The 25,883-nt window shown below is 45.5% G+C and overlaps 1 protein-coding gene across 3 annotated transcripts in view; it reads right to left on the reverse strand.

The window, feature by feature from the left end:
- GLT1D1 (glycosyltransferase 1 domain containing 1) overlaps positions 1-25,883 on the reverse strand; it is a 112,964-nt gene that overhangs the window by 9,886 nt on the left and 77,195 nt on the right. For all 3 annotated transcript variants that reach the window (XM_043489003.1, XM_043488993.1, XM_043488983.1), the window contains 2 exons: positions 23,724-23,844; positions 16,128-16,226 (listed from right to left, as the gene is read on the reverse strand). In XM_043489003.1, the coding sequence (XP_043344938.1) occupies positions 16,128-16,226; positions 23,724-23,844 (220 nt within the window). The remainder of the gene's footprint in view (positions 1-16,127; positions 16,227-23,723; positions 23,845-25,883) is intronic.

Raw genomic sequence — 25,883 nt, forward strand, 5'->3', positions numbered from 1 at the left:
AGCTATGGTTTTTCCAGTAGTCATTATGGATCTGAGAGTTGGACCATAAAGAAGGTTGAGTGCCAAAGAATTGATGCTTTTGAACTGTGGTGCTCAAGAAGACTCTTGAGAGTCCTTTGAACTGCAAGGAAATCAAACCAGTTCAAATTAAAGGAAATGAACCCTGAATATTCGTTGGAGGGACTGATGCTGAAGCTGAAGTTCCAACACTTTGGCCACCTGATGCAAAGAGTTGACTCACTGGAAAAGAACCTGATCCTGGGAAAGACTGAGGGCAGGAGAAGGGGGCAACAGAGGATGAGATGTTTGGGTGGCATCATGGACTCAATGAACATGAGTTTGAGAAAACTCTGGGACACAGTGAAGGAGAGGGAAGCCTGGCATGCTGCAGTCCATGGGGTCTCAAAGAATGGGACATGATTGAACAACAACAACAATAGGATACCAGAGGCTGGGGTGGGGAGCTCATAAACAGCAAACATTTACTTCGCACAGTTCTGGAGGCTGAAAGGATCTGCTTCTTGATTCATAGGTGGTCGTTTTCTCACTATAATCTCCTATGGCAGAAGGAATCAGAGATCTTTGTGGGGTCTTTTTTAAAAAATTGGTTAATTTTTGGCTGCGATGGGTCTTCATTGCTGCATGCAGGTTTTCTCTAGTTGCATTGAGCAGGGCTATTCTTTGCTGCAGTGTGAGAGCTTCTCCTCGAGGTGTCTTCTCCTGTTGCCGAGCACAGGCTGTAGGCACATGGCGCTTCAGGAGTTGCAGCTTGTAGGATCTAGAGAGCAAGGGCACAGTGGTTGCAGCACATGGGCTCAGCTGCCCCTTGAAATATGGAATCTTCCCAGAGCAGGGACTGAACCTGTGTCCCCTGCATTGGCAGGCAGATTCTTAATCACTGGACCACCAGGGAAGTCCATGTATGGTCCTTTTTATTAGGACTCTAACTCCATTCATGAGGACCCCACCTTCATGTCCTAATGGACTATTGGAGGCCCTGCCTCCTAACACCATCACAGGAGAGGTTAGAATGTCAACATCTGGATTTGGGCGTGAGTGCGTGGAGGCACAAACATTTGGTCCATAATACACGTGTATTTTCTAATAGTTCTCCCCCCACCCCAGGTGATTCTGGCCTAAGATGGACCACTGTGCCTAACTTATTTTACACAAGTTTTTAGGCCACAGAATATATGGATCTTATTGGAAACTGCCAGCAGTGAGAATCCCACTTCAAGATCCATATAGAAAAAGTCTATTCTTCTTATGTGCAACACCATTCATTGGTCTAGTGTTAAGCTCTAGTTAAATGCCACATTTCACAATGATGGGTATGTAAACATGGCCACATAATACTCCCAACTATCTGCATATATTAGCTATTCTCTCTACTCCTGCCATTAAGTAAAGTGAGGGCCACTCATAAGAACATACAAATAGTCTTGGAATCACTCAGCATAAACCTCCAGCCTGTGTGCGTGCTAAGTAGCTTCAGTAGTGTCTGACTCTTTTCGACTCCATGGACTGTAGCCCGCCAGGCTCCTCTGTCCATGGGATTCTACAGGAAAGAATAGTGGAGTGGGTTGCCATGCCCTCCTCCAGGGGATCTTCCTGACCCAGGAATCAAACTCGCATCTCTTATTTCTCCTGCATTGGCAGGCAGGTTCTTTACCACTAGCGCCACCTGGGAAGCCCAAACCTCCAGCTTATAAAGATAAGCTGGAGTGTAGCTAGTTTACAATCTTGCATTCGTTTCTGGTGTAAGCAAAGTGATTCAGTTACACATATATATACATATTCTTTTTGATATACTTTTCCATTATGGCTTATTACAAGATACTGAATCTAGTTCCCTGTGTCATACAGCAGCAAGATTTTATTGTTTATCTACTTTAGATATAGTCCTGTGGATCTGTTAATCCCAAACTCCTAATTTACCCCACCCTTTCCCCTTGGTAACCATAAATTTGTTTCCTATGTCTGTGAGTCTATTTCTGTTTCATAAAGAAGTTCATTTGTGCCATATTTTAGATTCCATATATAAGCAATATCACATGGTATTTGTCTTTGTCTGACTTACTTTTCATTTATTATGACGATCTCTAGGTCCATCCATGTTGCTGCAAATGGCATTGTTTCAATATTTTTTATGGCTGGGTAGTATTCCACTGTATATATGTACCCACATCTTCTTCATCCATTCATCTGTTGATGGACACGTGTTGCTTTTATGTCTTGGCTATTGTGAATAGCGCTGCTATGAACATTGGGGTACATGTATCCTTTCAAATACATGAGTGTCATGGACCACTTGGTGAGAAAGTGAACTGCCTTTTGATTCTCTTCTGTGCCTGGTTGCTGCTAAGTCGCTTCAGTCATGTCTGACTCTGTGCGACCCCACAGACGGCAGCCCACCAGGCTCTGCTGTTCCAGGGATTCTCTAGGCAATAACACTGGAGTGGGTTGCCATTTCCTTCTCCAATGCAAGAAAGTGAAAAGTGAAAGTGAAGTTGCTCAGTTGTGTCCAACTCTTCACGACCCCATGGACTGCAGCCCACCAGGCTCCTCCGTCCATGGGATTTTCCAGGCAAGAGGACTGGAGTGGGGTGCCATTGCCTTCTCTGGTGCCTGGTTGAGTCAGGCAGAAAACCTCAGTGAGGTGCCAGCCTGTTCTCTAATTTCTCAACAATGACTCCTGATGTCTGTGGCCAAAAGCCTTCCAAGGGGGCCAGAATCAGGCAGAATTTGACAATGACAAGAGCCAACATTGACCATGTTTCAGCGTTCAGGACTTTGGGTTACGTGCATGTGCGCCCAGTTGCCTCAGTCGTATCCAACTCTTTGAGACCCTACGGACTGTAGCCTGTCAGGCTCCTCTGTCTATGGGGATTCTCCAGGCAAGAATACTGGAGTGGGTTGCCATGCCCTCCTCCAGGGATCTTCCTGGCCCAGGGATTGAACCCTTGTCTCCTGCGCCTAATGCATTGAAGGCAACTTCTTTACCTACTGAGCTACCCGTGAAGCCCGATAAGATGCTTAAGTACCCTTTTATTAGCATATACCCTCCAGTAGGTCTAAGACAGAGCCCCGTAAACAACACGATGAAACTTCCGACTCAAACTATGAATAGTCCCACGCAGTAGGACAAACAAAGCCACAAATGACTTCACATCAGCTCAGATACGAGTTTGCTGCCAAGGGAGTTTTGGCACCCAATTGACTAAAAGTAAAATTGTTTTTTCAAGTCTTTTTAGGATTTTGGAATTGCAGAAAAAGGGCACCAACTCTGTGCTATGACTACAACTCCTTTCACAGAAACAAGGGGCACAGAGAGGTCCAGGAACCTGCCCGAGGTAACACAGCAGGGAGTATCAGAAATGGGAATTAACCTCGGGCCGTGCAGAGGTGAAGCAGCCCCAGAGCCAAGGCTACTTCACAGCAGGATGGAGTAAGTCCACAAAGCTACTGCACGGATCTACGGGACTTGGGACCTACTGATGAAGCTAAAGGCAAGGATGGTGGACATTCTCTCTCTCTCTTGCCTCCCAGATTCCTCTCAGAGCATCAGCTCCAATATATGAGCTGGCAGAACATTGCCTGTGCTATGCTGGCAGCTCCGGAGGCAGGGAAGAGGAGGATGGCAGAAAGGGAAGGGAAGAAAATGAGGAACGGCTTTGGAGAGAAAAGGTGTACTCGGGAGATGGTTCTGGTGGACACGTTACCAGCAGTCAAACGTCAGAGGGAAAGAGCAAAACTCAGAAGAAATGTGCAAGTAAGTCTGCAATTAAGTCATCCTGGTCATGCTTTGGGGAGATGCCGTGAGCATGACATTGACAGTGTCACCCAAGGATCGCTGCCTTCAGTGAGGACGTGGAAAGAACCACCTAAGGAGGGACACCTCAAAGTCCAGGCAAAGCTCCGGGGCCGAGGCTGTCATCGGCTACTTTGCAAAGAAAACAGGGAAAGACAGCAGTTCAGTCATACCTGGACAGCACGCGGCGTAGGGTCACATCACACTTAAATAACCAAAGGTGTTTACCAGAAAGAGAATCCCTTTAATGCCCTGGTCTAAGTACATCTCCCACTAGTTGCTGGGCACCCATCTGTGCCAGGACCATCACGAGGGGGCTGCATGAAAAAGCCAGCATGACTGCCACTCTGGGGGGCATCCAGTCTGGGATGGGGGTGAGGGAGTGACGCTGTGGACAATAAAAGCAAGTGCGCATGTCTGACCTGCGCAGAGGGTTATGGAGGAAAAACACAGGGTGGGGGGATAGAGAATATGGTGTGGGGAATGGGGTGATAGATGAGGGGCCACCAAAAGCCTCTTGAGAAAGAGACAGTGAAGTTGAGGGGGAAGGATGCTCTTGGGGGCCTGGATGTGGGTGGAACCAGGCAGGAGAAAGTGGCAGGGAGATCAGAGCAGGGGAATGAGGGGGCTGATGGGGGCCCGGGGAACTGAGACGGGAGCTGCATTTTCTCTGCAGCCACGGGAAGTCACCCAGGGCTTTTCTACTGGAATGGATAGACAGGATCTGCGTTTTTTTCTTAATTTCTTTTCTTAAAGATTTATTTTATATTTTGGCCATGGTAGGTCTTCATCGCTGAACACTGGCTTTCTCTAGTTTCAGCGAGAGGGGGCTATTTAGTTGTGGTACGCAGGCTTTTCATTGCGGTGGCTTCTCTTGTTGCAGAGCACGGACTCTAGGTGCGCTGGCTTCAGTGGTTGTGGCACATGGGTTTAGTTGCTCTGCGGCATGTAGGATCTTCCCAGACCAGGGATGGAACCTATGTTCCCTGCATTGGAAGGCGGATTCTTAACCACTGGACCACCTGGAAAGTCCCAAGATCTGCATTGTATGAACGTCCCTTTGGCGGCCAAGAGAAGAGTGCATGGGTGGAATAGTGGAGGCTGTTATAACCATCCAGACAAGACCCAGTCATGCCTGGGTTGAGCAGTACTCTGGGGACAGAGCCCCCGAGAGACAGACAGAAGCAGCGCACAGATCCAGAGCCCAGAACGGAGGTGAGGGGCTCCCGGTGTGCACTGCCTCGCTTGCCGCGAGGGCGGAAGCCCCTCGGAAGGGGGCTTGAGTCGGCTGCCAGGGCCCCCCTTCCTTCTCCTATAGCATCACCCCTCATGGCTGCAGTCCCCAAAGATCCTAAACAGGCCACCTGCCTGAATTCTACAAGTGCTAAGAAGTCACCGGCACCTCTTTGCTCTGAACTCCAGGATCAACTTCAAAGGCACCTACAAGGCTGATTGCTACAGCAAGCTGTGCACTGCATTTGCTGTCCTGACATCTAGTCACTAGAAGAGTCCACCAGGCCCCTGGTAAGAGGAACTCACAGAGTCATGGGCAGGGAATTGGCTGGCAGCTCTGGGGACAGATGGGCTTCCCTCATAGCTCAGTTGGTAAAGAATCCACCTGTAAAGCAGGAGATCCTGGTTTGATTCCTGGGTGGGGAAGATCTGCTGGAGAAAGGATAGGCTACCCACTCCAGTATTCTTGGGCTTCCCTTGTGGCTCAGCTGCTAAAGAATCCGACTGCAATGTGGAAGACTTAGGTTTGATCTCTGGGTTGGGAAGCTTCCCTGGAGAAGAGAAAGGCTACCCACTCAGGGATTCTGGCCTGGAGAATTCCATGGTCTGTATAGTCCATGAGGTCACAAAGAGTTGAACACAACTGAGCGACTTTCACTTCACTCAGTGGGGACAGAGGGTCCCTTCAGTGTGGTCAGGCCAGGTCACGAAGGACACTCTCCTAATTGCAAGCCCCCTAATTACAATGACTTTTTTTTTAAAAAAATAGTTATTTATTTGGCTGTGCTAGGTCTTAGTTGCAGCACACTGGATCTTTAGTTCTGACATGCAAACTCTTAGCGGCAGCATGTGGGATCTAGTTCCCTGACCAGGGATTGAACCCCTATATTGGAGCCTATCCCAATATATATCCTATATATATGGAGTCTTAGCCACCGGACCACCAGAGAAGTCCCCAGTTACTTGTTTTTTCAAAAAAAATATCAAATTCTATTGCATGTTGCATAGATTGCAAAACACTTATTCCTCTTAAAGCACGCTGAATGGGTATTTTTTACACAAGGACACATATTCTACACCATGGTGACTAGGGATGGTCAAAGCCTTGAAATTGAATATATTCATATTTAATGAAGTATCTAAAACCTCTCACTTTCAAAAAACAAAAAAGCCCCAAACTATAATGTGCTTGTTCACAAGCAGAGGACCTGCACAGTGGGCGGGTCCCAGAAGCACGTATGAAGTCTGTGAGAAGCAGGCCACCGGCAGAGGTCAGGCCAGAAGGTCAAGTCTGAGATGCTTTCTCCTGCCCTGGAAACGTGAGTGAAGACCCTACAGTTGGAAAAACAAAAACAAAAACAAAAACTGTCCTGTCTTCCTCCGATTTTAGGGGAATGTCAGACTTTGCCTGCTGGTCTGAAGTGCAAGCCCCTGGGCCAGAGCCAGGAAGGGCCCTGCGCTCCATCCCTGATCCGCTGCCTGGCTGGGCCGGGCCTTTCCTGAGCAGTGAGCCCCACCTGCTGGCTCTGCACTCGTCTTCACCTGGCCAAGTCTGGCTCCATGCAGCACCACTCGGCGCTATGCCCACCCGGGGCATCCCTTGCCATCTGTGTCTTTCTGATCGCACAGACCAGCCACAGGCGGAGAAGCCAAGGAGGACGGGGACGTAGAAAGACGTCCGCTCTCCCCAGGGACTTGGACAAAATCGTGAGCAGAATCCTTTTAGAGGACGGTCCTGTAGAAAAGTGTCCCTTCTCTCCCCAAATGAGAGAAGGGGAGGGAGGGGGAGAGAGAGAGATGGGGAGCGAGACAGAGACAGAAAGAGAGACACAGGCAGGTGGCAGGGAGACTGAGACACAGACAGAAGGAGAGAGAAACAGAGGCAACGTCAGAAACAGCGATAAAGGAGAGACAGAGAGACACAGACCCAGAGATGGAGAGACACACAGACAGAAGAGGGAGGGTCAGAGACGGAGAGACAGAGACGAAGGGAGAGACAAGGACATACAGAGACAGACAAGAAGAGACAGAGACAGGCGGAGAGGCGGCTGCAGGAGGAATCTTATGCAAAGGCTCTCAGGCCCGGCTGAGCAGACTCTGCCATCAGGCTGCAAGTTCGAGTCCCTGCCCTACCGCCTCCAGCTGAACTTCTAAGGCAAACAACTTACCCTCTCTGGTTGCATCATGGTAACGCCTGTGTGGGGTGCTCATGAGAATAATAAGAGAAATGGGCAAAGTCCCTCCAAGGGCACCCAGCACACAGAGGAGGTCAGGCAGGGACCACCTGCCCCATCACTCACTCCCCCTCCTAAGAGCAGTCCCACCAGGCCCACAGCCCCATCACCCACTCCGTGTTCTGGAAGTGTGGCCAGTGCGGCCGAGGAACCGCGTTTTTAATTATTCACTTGAGTGGACTTACATTTAAATTTTAAAACTGGTGCTCAAGTCAGGTATTGCAAAGCTTTTCAACAGCCTGCATACGTGCATCTACTTTCCCAACTGCAAATGGTATGGAGTCTCAATGCAAACCAAGTAGTTCAATCCAAATTTAATCTCCAGATGGAGATGAGCTGGTGTGTAAAATACACACAAGATTTCAGTGACTTAAAAAAAAAAAAAGAATGTAAAGATCTCACTAAACATGATTCAAACCGGGCTTCCCTAGTGGTCGAGTGGTTGGGAGTCCACTGGTCAATGCAGGGACACGGGTTTGATCTCCAGTCCAGGAAGATCCCACATGGTGCAGAGCAACTAAGCCTGTGTGCCACAACTACTAAAGTCCACATTCGTAGAGCCGGTGCTCTGCAACACGAGAAGCCACTGCAATGAGAAGCCTGCTCACTGCAACAAAGAGAAGCCCCTGTTCACTGAAACTAGAGAAAGTCCAGACGCAACAACGAAGAACCAGAGCGACCACAAATAAATCTTTTAAAAAAATATTTATATCAATTACATGTTAAGAGGATGCAAGTTTGTTCTTTGCGACCCTGTGGACTGTAATCCACCAGGCTCCTCCGTCCATGGGATTCTCCAGGCAAGAATACTGGAGTGGGTTGCCATTTCCTTCTCTAGGGGATCTTCCTGACCCAGGGATCAAACCCAGGTCTCCCACATTGCAGGCAGATGCTTTAACCTCTGAGCCACCAGGGAAGCCCTGCAAGTTTGGCTAGATGGAGCTAAATAAAACACATTGTATTATTGATATGAATTTCATCTGTTTCTTTTTATTTTCTTTGAACATGACTATTAGAAAATTGTAACTCCCACACGTGGTTGGACTCACCCTGGTCCCAGGTCAAATACCAGCCATGCACCTGATCCCAGATTTTCAAGCAGACAGTCCTTACCTGCATCATTTGGTTCAGGTTCAAAGCTATCATCTCAGCATAATTATCAATAGCACCCCCTTTGAGACTTCACTGGCAGTCCAGTGATTAAGCCTCTGCACTTCCAATACAGGGGACATGGGTTTAATCCCTGGCCAGGGAAATAAGATCCCACATGCTGCAAAGTTTGGCCAAAAGATTAAACACAATTAATAATAATACCACTTTCACTCTCAAAGGTATCCTGGTTTTGCACAATGAATAATATGGTCACCCTAAAGGGCAAATCCATGCAAATAAATGTTGTATTGACTTGCAATTTAGTTCACCCATAGTTTGACCTAGCCTTTGACTATATGGACCACAACAAACTCTGGAAAATTTTTAAAAAGATGGGAATACCAGACCATTTGACTTGCCTCTTGAGAAATCTGTATGCAAGTCAGGAAGCAACAGTTAGAACTGGACATGGAACAACAGACTGGTTCCAAATAGGGAAAGGAGTACTTCAAGGCTGTATATTGTCACCCTGCTTATTTAACTTATAGGCAGAGTACATCATGAGAAACGCTGGGCTGGAGGAAGCACAAGCTGGAATCAAGATTGCGGGGAGAATTACCAATAACCTCAGATATGCAGATGACTCCACCCTTATGGCAGAAAACAAGCAATAACTAAAGAGCCTCTTAATGAAAGTGAAAAGAGGAAAGTGAAAAAGTTGGCTTAAAACTCAACATTAAGAAAACTAAGATCATGGCATCTGGTCCCATCACTTCATGGCAAATAGATGGGGAAACAGTATCAGACTTTATTTTTGGGGGCTCCAAAATCACTGCAGATGGTGACAGCAGCCATGAAATTAAAAGATGCTTGCTCCTTGGAAGAAAAGCTATGACCAAACTAGACAGCATATTAAAAAGCAGAGACATTACTTTGCCAACAAAGGTTCATCTTGCAAAGCTATGGTTTTTCCAGTAGTCATGTATGGATGAGAGTTGGACTATAAAGAAACCTGAGTGCTGAAGAATTGATGCTTTTGAACTATGGTACTAAAGAAGACTCTTGAGAGTCCCTTGGACTGCAAGGAGATCAAACCAGTCAATCCTAAAGGCAATCAGTCCTGAATATTCATTGGAAGGACTGATGCTGAAGCTGAAACTCCAATACTTTGGCCATCTGATGTGAAGAACTGACTCATTTGAAAAGACCCTGATGAAAGACTGAAGGCAGGAGGAGAAGGGGACAACAGAGGATGAGATGGTTGGATGGCATCACCGACTCAGTGGACATGAGTTTGAGTAAACTGCTGGAGCTGGCGATGGACAGGGTGGCCTGGCGTGCTGCAGTCTATGGGGTCACAAAGAGTTGGACATGACTGAGCAACTGAACTGAACTGAGTTTGCCCTGAGTTTCCTTTGAGCTTCAGTGGAAATCCAATCAACACTGAACAGTCATCTGTGATTTTACATTTCGAAGGACTGGTTGGGGGCTTATACATCATGTGTTAGTGCTAAGTTCAATCAGTCGTGTCTGACTCTTTTCGACCCCGTGGGCTCTAGCCCTCCAGGCTGCTCTGTCCATGGGATTTTTCCAGGCAAGAATACTGTTGGAGTGGGTTCCCGTGCCCTCCTCCAGGGGATCTTCCCAACCCAGGGATTGAACCACATCTCTTACATCTCCTACATTGGCGGGCGGGTTCTTTACCACCAGCGCCGCTTATTTAATATCCAAGAATCCTAAATGTTTGACTAAAAAGTTAAAATTTTGCTTTACGAATATCATATATTGATGCATATATATGGAATCTAGAAAGATGGTACTGATGAACTATTCACAGGGCAGCAGTGGAGACACAGACATAGAGAACAGGCTTGTGGACAAGGTGGGGGAGAGGAAGGAGAGGGTGAGATGAATGGAGAGAATAGCACAGAAGCATATACTTGAACACATGAAAAATAGCTAGCCAATGGAAATTTGCCGTATGACTCAGGGAACTCAAACCGGGGCTCTGTAACAACCGAGAGGGGTGGGAAATAGTGGAAGGTGGGAGGCAGGTTCAAGAGCGAGGGGACACTTATGGCTAATATGTACACCTAGGTACACATGTACACCTGTGGCTAATTCATGCTGATGTATGACAGATATCAAACCAATACTGTAAAGCATTCATCAATCAAAAACAGATAAATAGAATTAAAAAGTTAAAAACTCGTTTTGAATAAAAAGAGAAATGATATTCTGCATGACGCTGGCCAGATCTCACAAGGAGAACATCTCGCTGTATTGAGCCTAATTCCAGTGCTTAAGTCTAAGAGCTCTGCAGACTATATATCTCTCAGGGGGCAGCCAATGACATCACCCAGGGGTCAGCACCCTGAATACGATTTAACTCTGTATCCACACAGCTCTCCTCTGTGACCAAGGACGGAATTCAACCCCACATGCTTTCTGCTGTTCCCCAAAGACTAGCATCATTATCTCCATCTTACGGATCAAGGGATGAGCCCAGGAAGAAGAAATGTGTCCAGGATCACTCATATTTCGAGCCGAAAACAAGTTCCAAACACAGCCTGAAAGAGGCTGCTATGTCTCCGACATGCTTCACTTCTTCCAAACCTGAAACTTTTGATTGACTATCAAAGTTTGAAAATCAGTCTTAGTAAAAGTGTATGGTGAATACAAAGAAGAGAGGCCAGAACAAACTACACACACGATAAATGTGAGCTGTCATCATCATTATTCCAAATGTTATGATTTTCTTTACAGTTGCCTAAAAAACAAACAGAACCTCCCAGCACAATTAGTTTGGACCACACTTCAAAAGTCTGTCCTTGAGAAAGAATACGGATTCACAGTTTCTACTAAATGTCAAATGGATTTTAATTCTGAAGCTATAAAATGGTGCCATAAAATAGCTCAGCTCTTTTCTTCCTAAAAAGAAAAAGAATGAGACTGTCGTGGTAACAACAAAAAAAAAATCAATGTTTAGTAGGTTTGGAAAGCTTCACGTAAATTAAGGTTTTCCGTGGCTAAGGTGTATAAAAACAGAGGTTATTTTGTTCCTACCACAGCTGAATATTTTTAATCATCATTTTGTTAAAAATCCAAAATATGACTTTTTGCATTTTATATGTATATATGTAGGCTTCCCAGGTGGCTCAGTGGTAAAGAATCCGCTCGCCTGCCAATGCAGGAGACACAAGAGACGAGGGTTTGATCCCTGGGTCAGGAAGATCCCCTAGAGTAGGAAATAGCAGCCCACTTCAGTATTTTTGCCTGGAAAATCCCATGGACAGAGGAGCCTGGCAGGCTACAGTTCATGGGGTTGCAAAGAGTTGGACAGGACAGAGCAAATGCACATGTGTGTATGTATGTATGTATCTATGTATATATGTAACTATGTATCTATCTATGTTTCTATGTATGTATCTATCTATATTAACTTCATGAGGCTGACACCCTTGCATGGAAGTCCCTTCTCAGTAAGTGAGATGGAGCTTCGAGGACATATTTGAATACACATTCGAAATAAATCTCACAAACACTGACAATCAATCAGTGGTTAATTTCACCTGAGCTCCTGAACCAAGATGACAGCAACCACAGCCACTGACTTGTGGAAAAGGCACATTTGTTTTTAAAGCAACAGCTCCCACTCCTTGCTAGGTCGAGTCTGATCACAACTATGAAGTAAAGCCACGTGTGATATCTGTGTCTAGCACATGTTTCAAAATGTGATATTAAAAAGGAAAAAAAAAAAAACCAACACAGCCTCCCCCTGTATGAAACATAGAGCAGTTCTATTTTTTTTTTTTAACGTCCTTTGTAAAAGTAACATTAAAGGGTTGGAATCAAAATAAGCCCAAGCCTTAATTTTGTCAGTGTTTTGGGGCTGTGTCTGGTAACTCACAGGAAGCCGGTAACCAGCAGAAATAACTTGGATGTGTCAGCAACGGGATCATTATTTGCAAATATTAAAAGGAATGTCTTACAAGGAACATGAAATGAAGTCAGGAGAGCCAAACTGCTCTTGTTCTAACATTGGACTTGATACACCCATTTATAAGTGATGGCTATTCAGACACTTGCTGATAAAACTGCAGTGGTTTGAAATTGAGCTATAAAATAAATAGACAGTGTGTTTGGGAAGATGAAAATAAAATCTCTTTGCCCACAGGGAGACAATATCCTATGACCTCCGGCATGGCTGGTGCTGATGCAGAGAGATGCAGAACGTGGTAAAAAGCAATACGCTTTAGTCTAGAGAATCAGCAGGGAACCACTACACACTCTTCATTTCCTGGTATTGTTTTGGCTTTTAGGGGTTACTATTCAAAGGAAAGGGCTTCCCCGAAGGCTCAGCTTCCCCCGGTGGTTCAGCAGTAAAGTATCTGCCTGCAATGCAGGAGACGCAGGTTCGATCCCTGGGTCGGGAAGATCTGCTGGAGAAGGAAATGGCAGCCCTCACCAGTATTCTTGCCTGGAGAACCCCATGGACAGAGGGTTCAAAAGAGTCAGACAAGACTTAGCAACTAAAAAATAACACGTGCACTGCGTGCGTGCTAAGTTGCATCAGTCGTGTCCAACTCTTTTTGACCCCATGGTCTGTAGCCCACCCGACTCCTCTGTCCATGGGATTTTCCAGGCAAGAATACTGGAGTGGGTTGCCATGCCCTCCTCAAACAACAACATTCAAAGGAAAGGGCTTTCCCGGTGGCTCAGTGATAAAGAACCCACCTGCAACGCAGGAGATGTGGGTTTGATCCCTGATCTGGAAATCTGCTGGAGGAGGAAATGGCAACCCACTCCAGTATTGTGGCCTGGAGAATTCCATGGACAGAAGATTCTGGAGGGCTACAGTCTATGGGGTTGCAAAGAATCAGACACAACTGAGCAACTAACCAACAACAACATTCCAAGGAAAGGCATTAGTTGAGACGTGCCTTTTGTTAAACCGTAACAGATAAGCCCTGGACCCGACCACTGCTTTTTCAGGTGGCTTCCCAGGTGAACAGCTGCACCCACGCGGTACCTGGTGATGCCAGACTACCCACAACCCCGCCGCTCCCCCAGGGAGCCGGTCCCATCTTGTTTGTGTGACTCTATGTCAATGGGCAGTGAAACCAGGTCACCTGTGATTCTTCCAAGGGAAAGGAAAAGCGATCTGGGATTAAACATCTGCTGTATGATAGTTGAAAGACTGAATTTTCAAATATTGCAGTTGACCCATGCTTTTAAGTATAAATCCCTTTATTTCTGCCTTTATTTCTGCATATAATATATGCTTTCATAAAGATGATGTTAGATAGAACCTATTTTTAAATCTAAAGACTTCAGGTTTTTTGTTTTTTTTTTTTTTTTTTTTTTACTGCCACCTAACAAGAGCCACTCTAGTACTTTGGCCACCTCATGCGAAGAGTTGACTCATTGGAAAAGACCCTGATGCTGGGAGGGATTGGGGGCAGGAGGAGAAGGGGATGACAGAGGATGAGATGGCTGGATGGCATTACCAACTTGATGGACATGAGTTTGAGTAAACTCCGGGAGTTGGTGATGGACAGGGAGGCCTGGTGAGCTGTGATTCATGGGGTTGCAGAGTCAGAAACGACTGAGCGACTGAACTGAACTGAACTGAACATGAGCCAATGGAGAAGGCAATGGCAACCCACTCCAGGATTCTTCCCTGGAGAAACCCATAGACAGAGGAACCTGGCGGACTACAGTCCAAGGGGTCACGAAGAGTCAGACACAACTTACTGACTAAACAACAACAACATGAGCTGTAGGGCATCAAGGGCTCTTCTTTTGTTGATAACCATACCCAGAGCCCTGGGCTGCGTGCCATACCCACGGCTCAGCCCTGTATATCAGCCCCTTTAGCCCACCACACACCTCTATGTGCTGTTATAATTAGTTCCACTTGTACGGAGGAGCAGACAGAGCTTGGAGACTCAGGTCAAGGCTACTCGCCCTGCACACGGTCCTGGAGGTTTAAAGGCAGGCGCATCCTTGGAACTTCAGACCTTGGGACTGGGGCCCCCTCACGCATGTCCAGGAAGGTCCTGGCACACATGTGTGCCCCGGATGACACTGTGCCCATCATCCATGCCCACTGTCAGCTGCACTGGCCTTTATTTTAATTTCAGATACACACATGTATCAGACACATACATGTAGGAACACAACTATGCTGCCTCTTCTGTACATTGTTTTGAAGAACTGCAAGGGATCAGATAAATGGTGATCTTCTGAACACCAGGGGATATTCCAGAAGCATAGGATTATACCTGAAGAGTACCTGCTTCAGAAACCAGAAATCTATTTGAGAGTTTGGGGTTAGTAGACGCAAACTACTACATATAGCATGGATAAACAACCAGATCCTACTGTAGAACACAGGGAGCTATATTAAATATCCTGTGATAAACCATGATGGAAAAGAATATGAAAGAGAATGCACACATATATACACATATATCACTGAATCACTCTGCTACACAGCAGAAACTAACACATTGCAAATCAACTATACTTCAATAAAATAAACTTAAAAAAAAACAAACTAGAAATTCAAGCATCTAAGAGGGGAAGTGACTTGCTCAAGGTCACAGTAATCAACACCAGCAGCATCAGAAATAGAACCCAGGTCTCATGTTTCTGGAAAGTCCCGAGGTTTCTTTGAGTCACATGTCCAGGAGGCTGCCCATGTGACAAAGTGACCCTGTGTTCCATATACTCTTCCACTGATTACAGTAAGTCCCCTACATGTAAACCTTCAAGTTGCTGCTAGCTTTCGAAGATGTTAATTCACATTCGCAAGTCCAGTCATGTAGGGAGTGGCAACCCGCTCCAGTATTCTTGCCTGGAAAACCACAAGGACAGGGGAGGCTGGTGGGCTACAGTCCCTGGGGTCGCAAGAGCGAGAAAGGACTTAGCGACTAAACCAGCACCACTGGTGCACATTGTCACGTGCCTGCCTCCTCTACCAGGGGCTGTGCTTCTGTGTCCCTGACCGCACAATATATAGAGAACAGGAGTGCAGATTTCCTTTACTTGGGGAGGCACTGGTAGGTTTTGAGGCATAGGACCCTAACGTAGACTGGTACATGAAGGCTGCAGCAGCCGTTCAGAAAGCAATCCAGTGCTACCGTGTCATCTATGACGAGAAAAAAAGGGCTACTACCCAGACATCACTGGACTGTTTTAACAAGAGGGTCGATAGAATTAAGTCCAGCAAGGAACCAGAACCTGAGCCATCAACGCCAGGCGTGAGTGAAGTTGTGGCTTGCCCTCCGTCTCCTGTTGCTGACGATCCTTCAGCTCTACCATCTCCCGTCTCCTCTCCCTCCTCTCGCCAGTGATTCTTCTCACCTGTCCACTCAATATATGTCCATTGTCTTACTGTATTTTTCAAGGTCCTCTACCGTAAGATTGTTTTCCTAATTGTTTGCTTTTTATATAGTATTTGTATGAAAAGTATTATAACCCTATTACAGTAGAGTACTATATAGCCAATTGTGTTAGTTTGGTACCTAAGCTAATTTTGCTGGACTTATGAATGTCCAGCATTCATGGACTTAAACAAACTGGACTTATGAATGTGCTCTCGAAATTGGGCTTGTTTGTATGTAAGGGATTTACTGTATAAAGGGAACACTTAGAGCTAATCACAAAGATGCGAATTACAGACTCTCTGAACCATAGGCGGATGAAAACGACTCAGACCAGGTGAACACAGGGAAATCGCTCTCCTTTACCTGAGGGTCTGAAAACAGCAATCCTGTAACTTCATGCTTCACCACCGCGGAGTTTCCGGGGATGTTCCTCGCCAACACCGGGACTTCCAAATCCATTGCCTGAAAGGATGTAAAGAGCAAAGGAGACAGGTGGGTGATCACTGTCAGGGTCTGTGTGGTGAGATGAGCCAATTTGTGACAGAATGACTCCTTAGTTTCACTGGAGCTCTGGCATCACCCAAAAATCACCCCAAAACTTTGCCCAAAGTGGTTTCCCAACACAAACCCCGGATTTTCCAACTACACGCTGAATCTTAATGACTGACTGTATTTGCAAGTGCTGGGAAACAATATACTGTAATGGCCTGTCTTACTGCAATGTCATAAAGAAACCTTCTCTCTCTCCAATGTTCAGTTCACACTTCTTCAGTGGCAGCCTGGAGTACACTTTTTGAAAATATTTACCTATTTATTTGGCTGCACCGGGTTTTAGTTGCTGCACGCAGGATCTCCATGGTGGCATGTGAACTCTTATCTCTGGCATGTGGAATCTAGTTCCCTGACAATGGATCGAAACCCAGCCCCTATATTGGGAGCATGGAGACTTTGCCACTGGACCAGCAGGCAAGTTCCTGGAGTATACATTTTTTAATTACCATCATTCTCACTTTCCCTGATGGGTAATATTCTTTCAGCACCAGCCATACAAATGCCACCAGGTCCGTACACATCCCTTTGACATGGACACAGAGGTAAGGAGGAACAAGATTTATCACCTGATTACCCACTAAACCACCTTTCCAGTCCCAAAGGGCTGGGATCAGCCAGCATGGGGCTCCTCATTATGATAAAAGTCTCCAAGTCATGAATTTCCAGTCTTGTCTTGTAGGGTAAAGACTGGGACCCTCCACTGTCATTAGAGTCAAAGCTATGGTTTTTCCAGTGGTCATGTATGGATGTGATAGCTGGATCATAGAGAAGGCTGAGTGCTGAAGAATTGATGCTTTTGAACCTGTGGTGCTGGAGAAGACTTTTGAAAGTCCCTTGGACTGCAAGGGGATCAAACCAGTCAATCCTAAAGGAAATCAACCCAGAATACTCCTTGGAAGGACTGATGCTGAAGCTCCAATACACTGGCTACCTGATGCTAAGAGCCAACTCATTGGAAAAGATCCTGAAGCTGAGAAAGATTGAGGGCAGGAGGAAAAGAGGGCGGCAACAGATGAGATGGTTGGATGGCATCACTGACTCAAGACATGAGTTTGAGCAAGCTCCAGGAGATAGTGAAGGACAGGGAAACCTGGCATGCTGCAGTACATGGGGTCACAAAGAGTTGGACACAACTTAGCGACTGAACAACAACAATTGCCACTGCACTTGGGAACAAGAAAACTCAGCAGCACAAGCAGAAAGTAACTCCACATGTCAACACTAGGGTCACAGGCACCTTATGAGCCCACTGTTTGGGCCTTGGGCTCTGACCTTCAGTGAGCACCATCTGGCATTTTGGAAAAGATCACAGGCCAGGAATTGCAAAACTGTGGCCTTGCCCTGGTGGGGGCTTTGCTCTCAACTAACACAGGGGGTCTCAAATCCATTGCTCATCACCATCATTTTGGGGAGACAAAGTTCATCTTAAACAGCAAGGATTTACAGTACAGCACAAGCAACTGTATATTCAATATCTTATAATAACCTATAATAGAAAAGAATTGGAAAAAAAGAATATAGATGCATACATATAACAGGATCGCTTTGCTGTACACTGAAACTAATATTATATTGTACATCAACTATACTTCAATAAAAGAGAAAGAAAAAAAATGTCATTTAAAAAGCATATGGAAATGCTATTTTCATTCAGCCAAGATGTGACATTAAGGATGGTTGATTCTCAAGTCACTTTCTTTAGGTGTAAAGTTACCTCTTCAAAAAGGCAAAGTCTCAGAATATGACTGTGCTGTGATGCTGGTCCTGATGAGCACAGTGCCTGGGCATGTCTTGGGGAGATGGTGTTTGAAGGTGAACTAGCTGACCCTCTGAACCCCTTCAGGTCATGATCCGGGAAAGGGGCAGTGTTGGGGAGGGACACTTGGAGCAGAAAATCAGCTCAAATCTGGTATCTGGGGCCCCATTTGGGGACTAAGAACAGGAAACATCAGAGCTCAAAAGGTACCAAACACTTAGTCACGTTTGCAGTCACTGGATTTCTCTTGCCCACCATGAGCTCTTCAAGCATCCAGCAAGTGGGTGGAAGCTTCACATTTGAACTTTTAAAAAAGCTTTGTTGGGGCTTCCCCTGGTGGTCCAGTTGTTAAGACTTCACCTTCCACTGCAGGGAGTGTGGGTTTGATCCCCAGTTGGGGAACTAAGATTCTACTTGCTGGGCACTGTGGCCAAAAAAATGAATAAATAAAAATAGATTTAAATGCTCTGTCTCTGGTGCACCATCCTCAGCAGGGCTGATAAGGGTTTTCAGAGATATGATTCCCCAGTCTTACACTGCAGAACAGTCTTTGGAAACACAGCCACCAAAGTTCTGTATCAACACAGGAAGTGAGCTTTTGAAGGGTGTCTTATATAGGTGTTGATATTGGGCTTCCCAGGTAGCTCAGTGGTAAAGAATCAGCCTGCCAATGCAGGAGACGTAGGTTCTATTCCTGGGTCTGGAAGATCCTCTGGAGGAGGAAATGCAACCCTCCCCAATATTCTTGGCTGGGCAATCCCATGGGCAGAAGAGCCTGGTGGGTGATAGTCCATGTTTAAAAGAAATGTGTCTTATCAAATGGGATTTTTTACATGCCTCTGCGACAAAACAAGGGCTTCCCAGGAGGCACTAGTGGTAAAGAACCTGCCGGCCAAAGGAGAATACGTAAGAGAACTGGGCTTGATACTCGTACTGGGAAGATCCCCTGGAGGAGGTTATGGCAACCCACTCCAGAATTCTTGCCTGAAGAATCCCATTGACAGGGGAGGATGGCGGGCTACAGTCCACAAGGCCGCAAAGAGTGGGACATAACTGAAGCGACTTAGCATGCACCCATGCATGACAAAACAATGCTAATTCTAAAAGGTCAAAAGATCCCCTCCCTCCAAAGTGAGATGCACTTATTCTGTGATTAACCACTTTGGGTCTTTGAATTGATTCTAATGCAATCCACCCTCCACGGCTCCTCTAAAATCAGTTTCATTCAAAACCCTCATCCCAAAGGTTATTTTGGAGTTTTCTAAAGGAACACAGTGTCGGCATCTGAAAGCAGACAGAATTACTCAGAGCTGCCTTTCCTTTGAAGTAAATGAGATCTGACAGCAATTCATCTGCAATGAAATGCTGTATGTGCTGGCTACAAAATCATTCCCGAAATCCACTTTACCTTTTCTTAAGAAGGTGGGGGAGAGGAAATGTGTATTTACATACAAAGAAGCGATTCAGCAAGGCTTAAGGACTGGTACTCCAAGAATGTATATTTTTAAAGCTAATATGAAGAGTACAATATACTACTCCAGTGACTCTAGTTGAGAGCTGATTTTAAACCACAATTGAGATTAATGCTAATCATTAAGCTCAGATTGAGATATTGAGGCATTCAACATCTGGCTGAAGAAGAACATGTCACAAATCCAGGCTCTGTGCTCTAAAAGCTTCCATACACGAGAATTTCAGGCATCGGTATATAACTTCTACCCCAGCCCATGGTATTTTATTTTTGGTTTTCTTTGTTTGCTTTTTTAAATGCTGCCATATTCAAAGAAAATATTAGGCATACACCATCAGTCATTTCTTAAGTTTATGGAGATGATTTTTTTTTCCTGCTTTAATTATTTACCATGACCTCTGAAACATCAAAATTCACAAATTGTACCTTTGGCCAGTAAATTCAACTAGTGCCCAAAGGAATAAATGGATACTTATGATACAATAATAGCATCCAAAGTAAGTAGACCCTGAAGTAAAAAACTGGGGTTATGAGAACGGAGATGTGAAACTTGATTCAAAGACTTGGAGGACAAATGGCCAAACATTTCCTTCTCTGCAGGGGGTAAAAATAGATTCAAGGGATTCAAGGGATTAGATTCAAAGGGAATAGATTCAAGGGATTAGACCTGACAGAGTGCCTGAAGAACTATGGACGACGGAGGTTCATGACATTGTACAGGAGGCAGTGATCAAGACCATCCCCAAGAAAAAGAAATGCAAAAAGGCCAAATGGTTGTCTGAGGAGGTCTTACAAATAGCTGTGACAAGAAGAGAAGCAAAAGGCAAAGGAGAAAAGGAAAGATACACCCATTTGAATGCAGAGTTCCAAAGAATAGCAAGCAGAGATAAGAAAGCCTTCCTCAGTGATCAGTGCAAAGAAGTAGAGGAAAACAGCAGAATGGGAAAGACTAGAGATCTCTTCAAGAAAACTAGAGATACCAAGGGAACATTTCATGCAAAGAAGGGCTCAATAAAGGACAGAAATGGTATGGACCTAACAGAAGCAGAAGATATTAAGTGGAGGTGGCAAGAATACACAGAAGAACTATACAAAAAGGATCTTCATGACCCAGATAATCACATTGGTGTGATCACTCACCTAGAACCAGACATACTGGAATTCGAAGCCAAGTGGGCCTTAGGAAGCATCACCACAAACAAAGCTAGTAGAGGTGATGGAATTCCAATTGAGCTATTTCAAATCCTAAAAGACACAGCTGTGAAAGTGCTGTACTCAATATGCCAGCAAATTTGGAAAACTCAGCAGTGGCCACAGGACTGGAAGAGGTCAGTTTTCATTCCAATCCTAAAGAAAAGCAATGCCAAAGATTGCTCAAACTACTGCACAATTGCACTCATCTCACATGCTAGAAAAGTGATGCTCAAAATTCTCCAAGCCAGGTTTTAACAGTATATGAACCATGAACTTCCAGATGTTCAAGCTGTATTTAGAAAAGGCAGACGAACCAGAGATCAAATTGCCAACATCCATTGGATCATCCGAAAAAGTGAGAGAGTTCCAGAAAAACATCTACTTCTGCTTTATTGATTATGCCAAAGCCTTTGACTGTGTGGATCACAACAAACTGTGGAAAATTCTTCAAGAGATGGGAATACCAGACCACCTGACCTGCCTCCTGAGAAATCTGTGTGCAGGTCAAGAAGCAACAGTTAGAACTGGACATGGAACAACAGACTGGTTCCAAATTGGGAAAGGAATACGTCAAGGCTGTATATTGCCACCCTGCTTATTTAACTTATATGCAGAGTACATCATGCAAAATGCTGGACTGGATGAAGCACAAGCTGGAATCAAGATCGCTGGGAGAAATATCAATAACCTCAGATATGCAGATGACACCACCCTTATGGCAGAAAGCAAAGAACTAAAGAGCCTCTTGATGAAAGTGAAAGAAGAGAGCGAAAAAGTTGGCTTAAACCTCAACATTCAGAAAACTAGATCATGGCATCTGGTCCCATCACTTCATGGCAAATAGATGGGGAAACAACTGAAACAGTGAGAGACTTTATTTTGGGGGACTCCAAAATCACTGCAGATGGTTAGTGCAGCCATGAAATTAAAAGACGCTTATTTCCTGCAAGAAAAGCTATGACCAACCTAGACAGCATGTTAAAAAACAGAGACATTACTTTGCCAACACAGGTCAATCTAGTCAAAGTTATGGTTTTTCCAGTAGTCATGTATGTATGTGAGAATTGGACTGTAAAGAAAGCTGAGGCTAAAGAATTGATGCTTTTGAACTGTGGTGTTGGAGGAGACAGACTCTTGAGAGTCCCTTGGACTGCAAGGAGATCCAACCAGTCCATCCTAAAGGAGATCAGTTCTGGGTGTTCACTGGAAGGACTGATGTTGAAGCTGAAACTCCAATACTTTGGCCACGTGATGTGAAGAACTGACTCATTAGAAAAGACCCTGATGCTGGGAAAGATTGAAGGTGGGAGGAGAAGGGGATGACAGAGGACGAGATGGTTGGATGGCATCACCGACTCAACGGACATGAGTTTGAGTGAACTCCAGGAGTGGGTGATGGACAGGGAGGCCTGGTGTGCTGCAGCCCAGGGGGTCGCAAACAGCTGGACACGACTGAGCGACTGAACTGAACTGAACTGAACAGGGGGTTTTATCAAGTGCTAATCCATAGGACTTCTGCGGCATCCATTGTCTGCAAGGCATGTGTAGAGAACTATAGGAAATTCCACACATTCATTGGAAATTCAATGGTGCTGCTCCTCTCAGCACCAAAAGCTGGTTATGACGGGATGGATGGCATGTCCTCTTTACTAATATCACTCTTAAAGGAACTCAGCATGCCATGAACCAACAGCAAAATAAGAGAAAAGAAAAACCGTTCTGTATTAAGTGCACACTGATGATGACCTCAAGTCACTGGCACAAAGCCATTAAGAAATCCGGGTAAGGGAATTCCCTGATGGTCCAGCGGCTGGGACGCCACACTTTCACTACTGTGGGCCCGGGGTTTAATCCCTGGTCAGGGAACTAAGATCCCTGAAGTTCTAGGGCACGGCCAAAAAAAAAAAAGAAGTTTTAAAAGATATCCAGGTTGGAACTTCCCTGGCAGTCCAATGGTTAAGACTCCATTTTTATCAATGCAGGGAACACAGTTTCAATCCCTGGTCAGAGAACTAAGATCCCACATGCCATGCTGCACAGCCAAAAAAAATTTTTTAAAGATCCCAAAATTAAAAAAGAAATAAAGAAATCCTGGGTAAACACCTAACTGTGGAAAATGCTCAGTAAGAAGAGATTGCAGAGGGCTTCAGTGTTGGATTAAGTCCTCCACCCAAGAGTTGATACAGTCAAACTAGAGCCTGCCAGGATTTCAAGAGCAGTAGCTTTTTATTTCAGTGCAGAAAACTCGAGCAATGGACTGCAAGGTTGGGCTGGGATGTGCATATTTAGCCCAAGGAGAGTACTTTTGCAATTTTTCTTTTCTTTTCTTTTTGGCTGTGTAGCACGGTGGCATGTGCAATCTTAGTTCCCCAACCAGGGTTCAAACCCTCGCCCCCTGCAGTGGAAGGTGGAGTCTTAACCACTGGACAACCAGGAAGGTCCAGGAAGCAATTTTTCAGAGCTGAGCACTAGATGGAGAGATTCAGTCCACCCCCATCCCGGTCCTCCTGTGCATCTGTAACCACTCTTCTCTGCGTTACCACACCCACCCCCTGTCATGTGCACAAGCCCATCCCTTTCTTATCCCCTAAATTCTGGGATCATTGCACACACCGAAAAGAGGGAGAAGAAATCCAGACAAAAGAAGGCTTCCTGCAAAACACACCTTTATCCACATCCTGTCCCAGCCCTTCATAGTCTCCGTCACCTTCCCACTGAAGCTACTAGGTGAGTCAGAGAGGCGACGCTATCCTAGTTTTATTTCATTTTGTCACTGGCAAGGAAAAATGGCAAGGAGAAAGAAAACAGTATTTTTAAATCCCAGCTAGAACTTCAAAACTACTTTAGAACTCCCAAAGAGACGCCACTGTGCTTGTTAGCTTTAAGAAGCACACAGCTTTATTGACAAATGCATCACCTCCATAACTAAGAAAAGGGGTGATCGACAATTTCATATTTCCACTTTCAGGACTCGTTAGATCATCACCTCCAGAATTGCGGCTGACATGCCTTCAGAGACAGAGCTATTCACCACCGCGAAGCAATTCTTCATGACCGCGTGGAGGTCCTCCTGAGCCATCTCTCTGATCAGCCGTACCCCAGGGGTCCTGAAACAACAGGGAGCAGAGCGCATCTGTGGCTGGGAATCTTACAGGGAGAGGATGGGAGGAGAGATGACAATTTTGGAGAAATATCTTAGATCACCGGGGAAGCATGATTGATAAAGGGTTCAGTACAGAAAACCATACTGAAGTGAGAATCTATCCTATTTCCATCCCTGATAAGGGAGCGAGGAAGCCTGTGAACACACCTGCTTCCATCCTGAATCCTTCTGACCTATGAGACACATGATTCTCAGATACTGGACATCAGAGATGTGGCTCTTGCCATTTTCCTCTGAATGATTTAGAAAACAGACCTTTCCTAATAATGCAGCCTTTTTCCCAATGCTTCTTAAAAGACACTCAGAGAGGGTAAGTACCCCTGATGGTCCAGTGGCTAAGATTCCGTGCTCCCAATGCAGGGGACCTGAGTTCGACCCCTGGTCAGGGAACTAGATCCCACATGCTGCAACTAAGACCCAGTTCAGTCAAATAAATAAATAAAGATAAATAGTACAAAAGATACTCAAAGAGATAATCATAGACGTATCATAAACAGAGAGAACTAGAAGTAGTAAAACCAAGAGTGTAACACAACCAATACCCTTGTGCCCAACACTTTGTCACAAAGGTTTTGCTTTGTTTTATTTTTCTCACCCAACAGTACAGACATTCTTCCCCATTCCCCCAACACTCTCCAGTCTCATGGTTTTGAGGTTATCCTTTCACATAACTGGTTATACATTTACATACATGCATTCTGTATCTATGAGCAATATAAAGACACCTGATTGCATATGGGGGTGAAATCAGTGTTTCCCAGTCCTCCGGGGTGATGGAGGAGGAGCTGGGATCCTGGGAGGGTGAGGATATACACATAAAAGGGGGACAACCTTTTATGAGGATCCTTCTGGCTCTTGTCCTGCCCCATCTCCCCACTTAGAATACGGAAAGTGATGTGTGAGTTCTACAGCTACAGTCATCTTAGAAATGGAAGTCACAGGTAGGGAGCACAGGACAGACAGACAGGAGACAATGTCTCTGAAGTCTTACTTGGTTCTCAGATTTTTTTTTTTTTTTGGTCCTCAGATTTTTTGATGGGAGCAGTTAAAGCCTTTGGGTGTGTAAGCCAGCATTGTTGGGTCTCTGTTGTTGCTGCTGAGTCGCTAAGTCATGTCTGACTGTTTTTCGATCTCATGGACTGTAGCCCACCAGGCTCCTCCCCTGTCCATGGGATCTTTCAGGCAAGAATGCTGGAGTGGGTTGCCATTTCCTCCTCCAGCAGATCTTCCTGGCCCAGGGATCGAACCTGCATCTCCTGCACTGGCAGGAGGATTCTTTACCACTGAGCCACCAGGGAAGCCTTGGTCTCTGTTACGGGCAGAAATATGCAATTGATAGCAAAGACCCTGGCAAATTGCTTTCCAGGGGAATGGCTGCAATTTTCACCCTCACCAGCAGATTTTTTAGTTTTTTTTCGGTTTTGACCCATGAGGTCAGGGACAATTATAACCTCAAAGCGGGTTTCCTGGGCATTTCCTGACCTAGTGAGGTTGTCTTCACAAGTGCATCCACGCGACTGCTCCCTAGGGAACTGCTGATGCTCCCAGCATGTCAGCTTCCTGGCTTGTCAGTGGGGAAAGGAATAGCGCCCAGATTCTCACAGGATCATCAGGAGATTAAAGGAGGAATTATTAATGAAGTGCTGGGAACAAAGCCTGGGACATGGTGAATGCTGGGAACTGAGATTATCTATCAGTCACTAGGCTTCCTCTCCTGCAAAACACCTGTTCACTCCCTACCCTTATCTCTCTCTTTTTTTTAAATGTATTTCATCATGTCACTCAGCATGTGGGACCTCAGTTCTCTGTTGCTTCAGTCATGTCCGACTCTTTGTGACCCCATGGACTGTAGCCCACCAGGCTCCTCTGTCAACGGGATTCTCCAGGCAAGGATACTGGAGTGGGTTGCCATGCCCTCCTCCAGGGCATCTTCCCGACCCAGGGATCGAACCTGCATTGGCAGGCAGGTTCTTTACCATTCCC

This window comes from Cervus canadensis, chromosome 1 (assembly GCF_019320065.1).
Source record: "Cervus canadensis isolate Bull #8, Minnesota chromosome 1, ASM1932006v1, whole genome shotgun sequence".
Taxonomy (NCBI): Eukaryota; Metazoa; Chordata; class Mammalia; order Artiodactyla; family Cervidae; genus Cervus; species Cervus canadensis.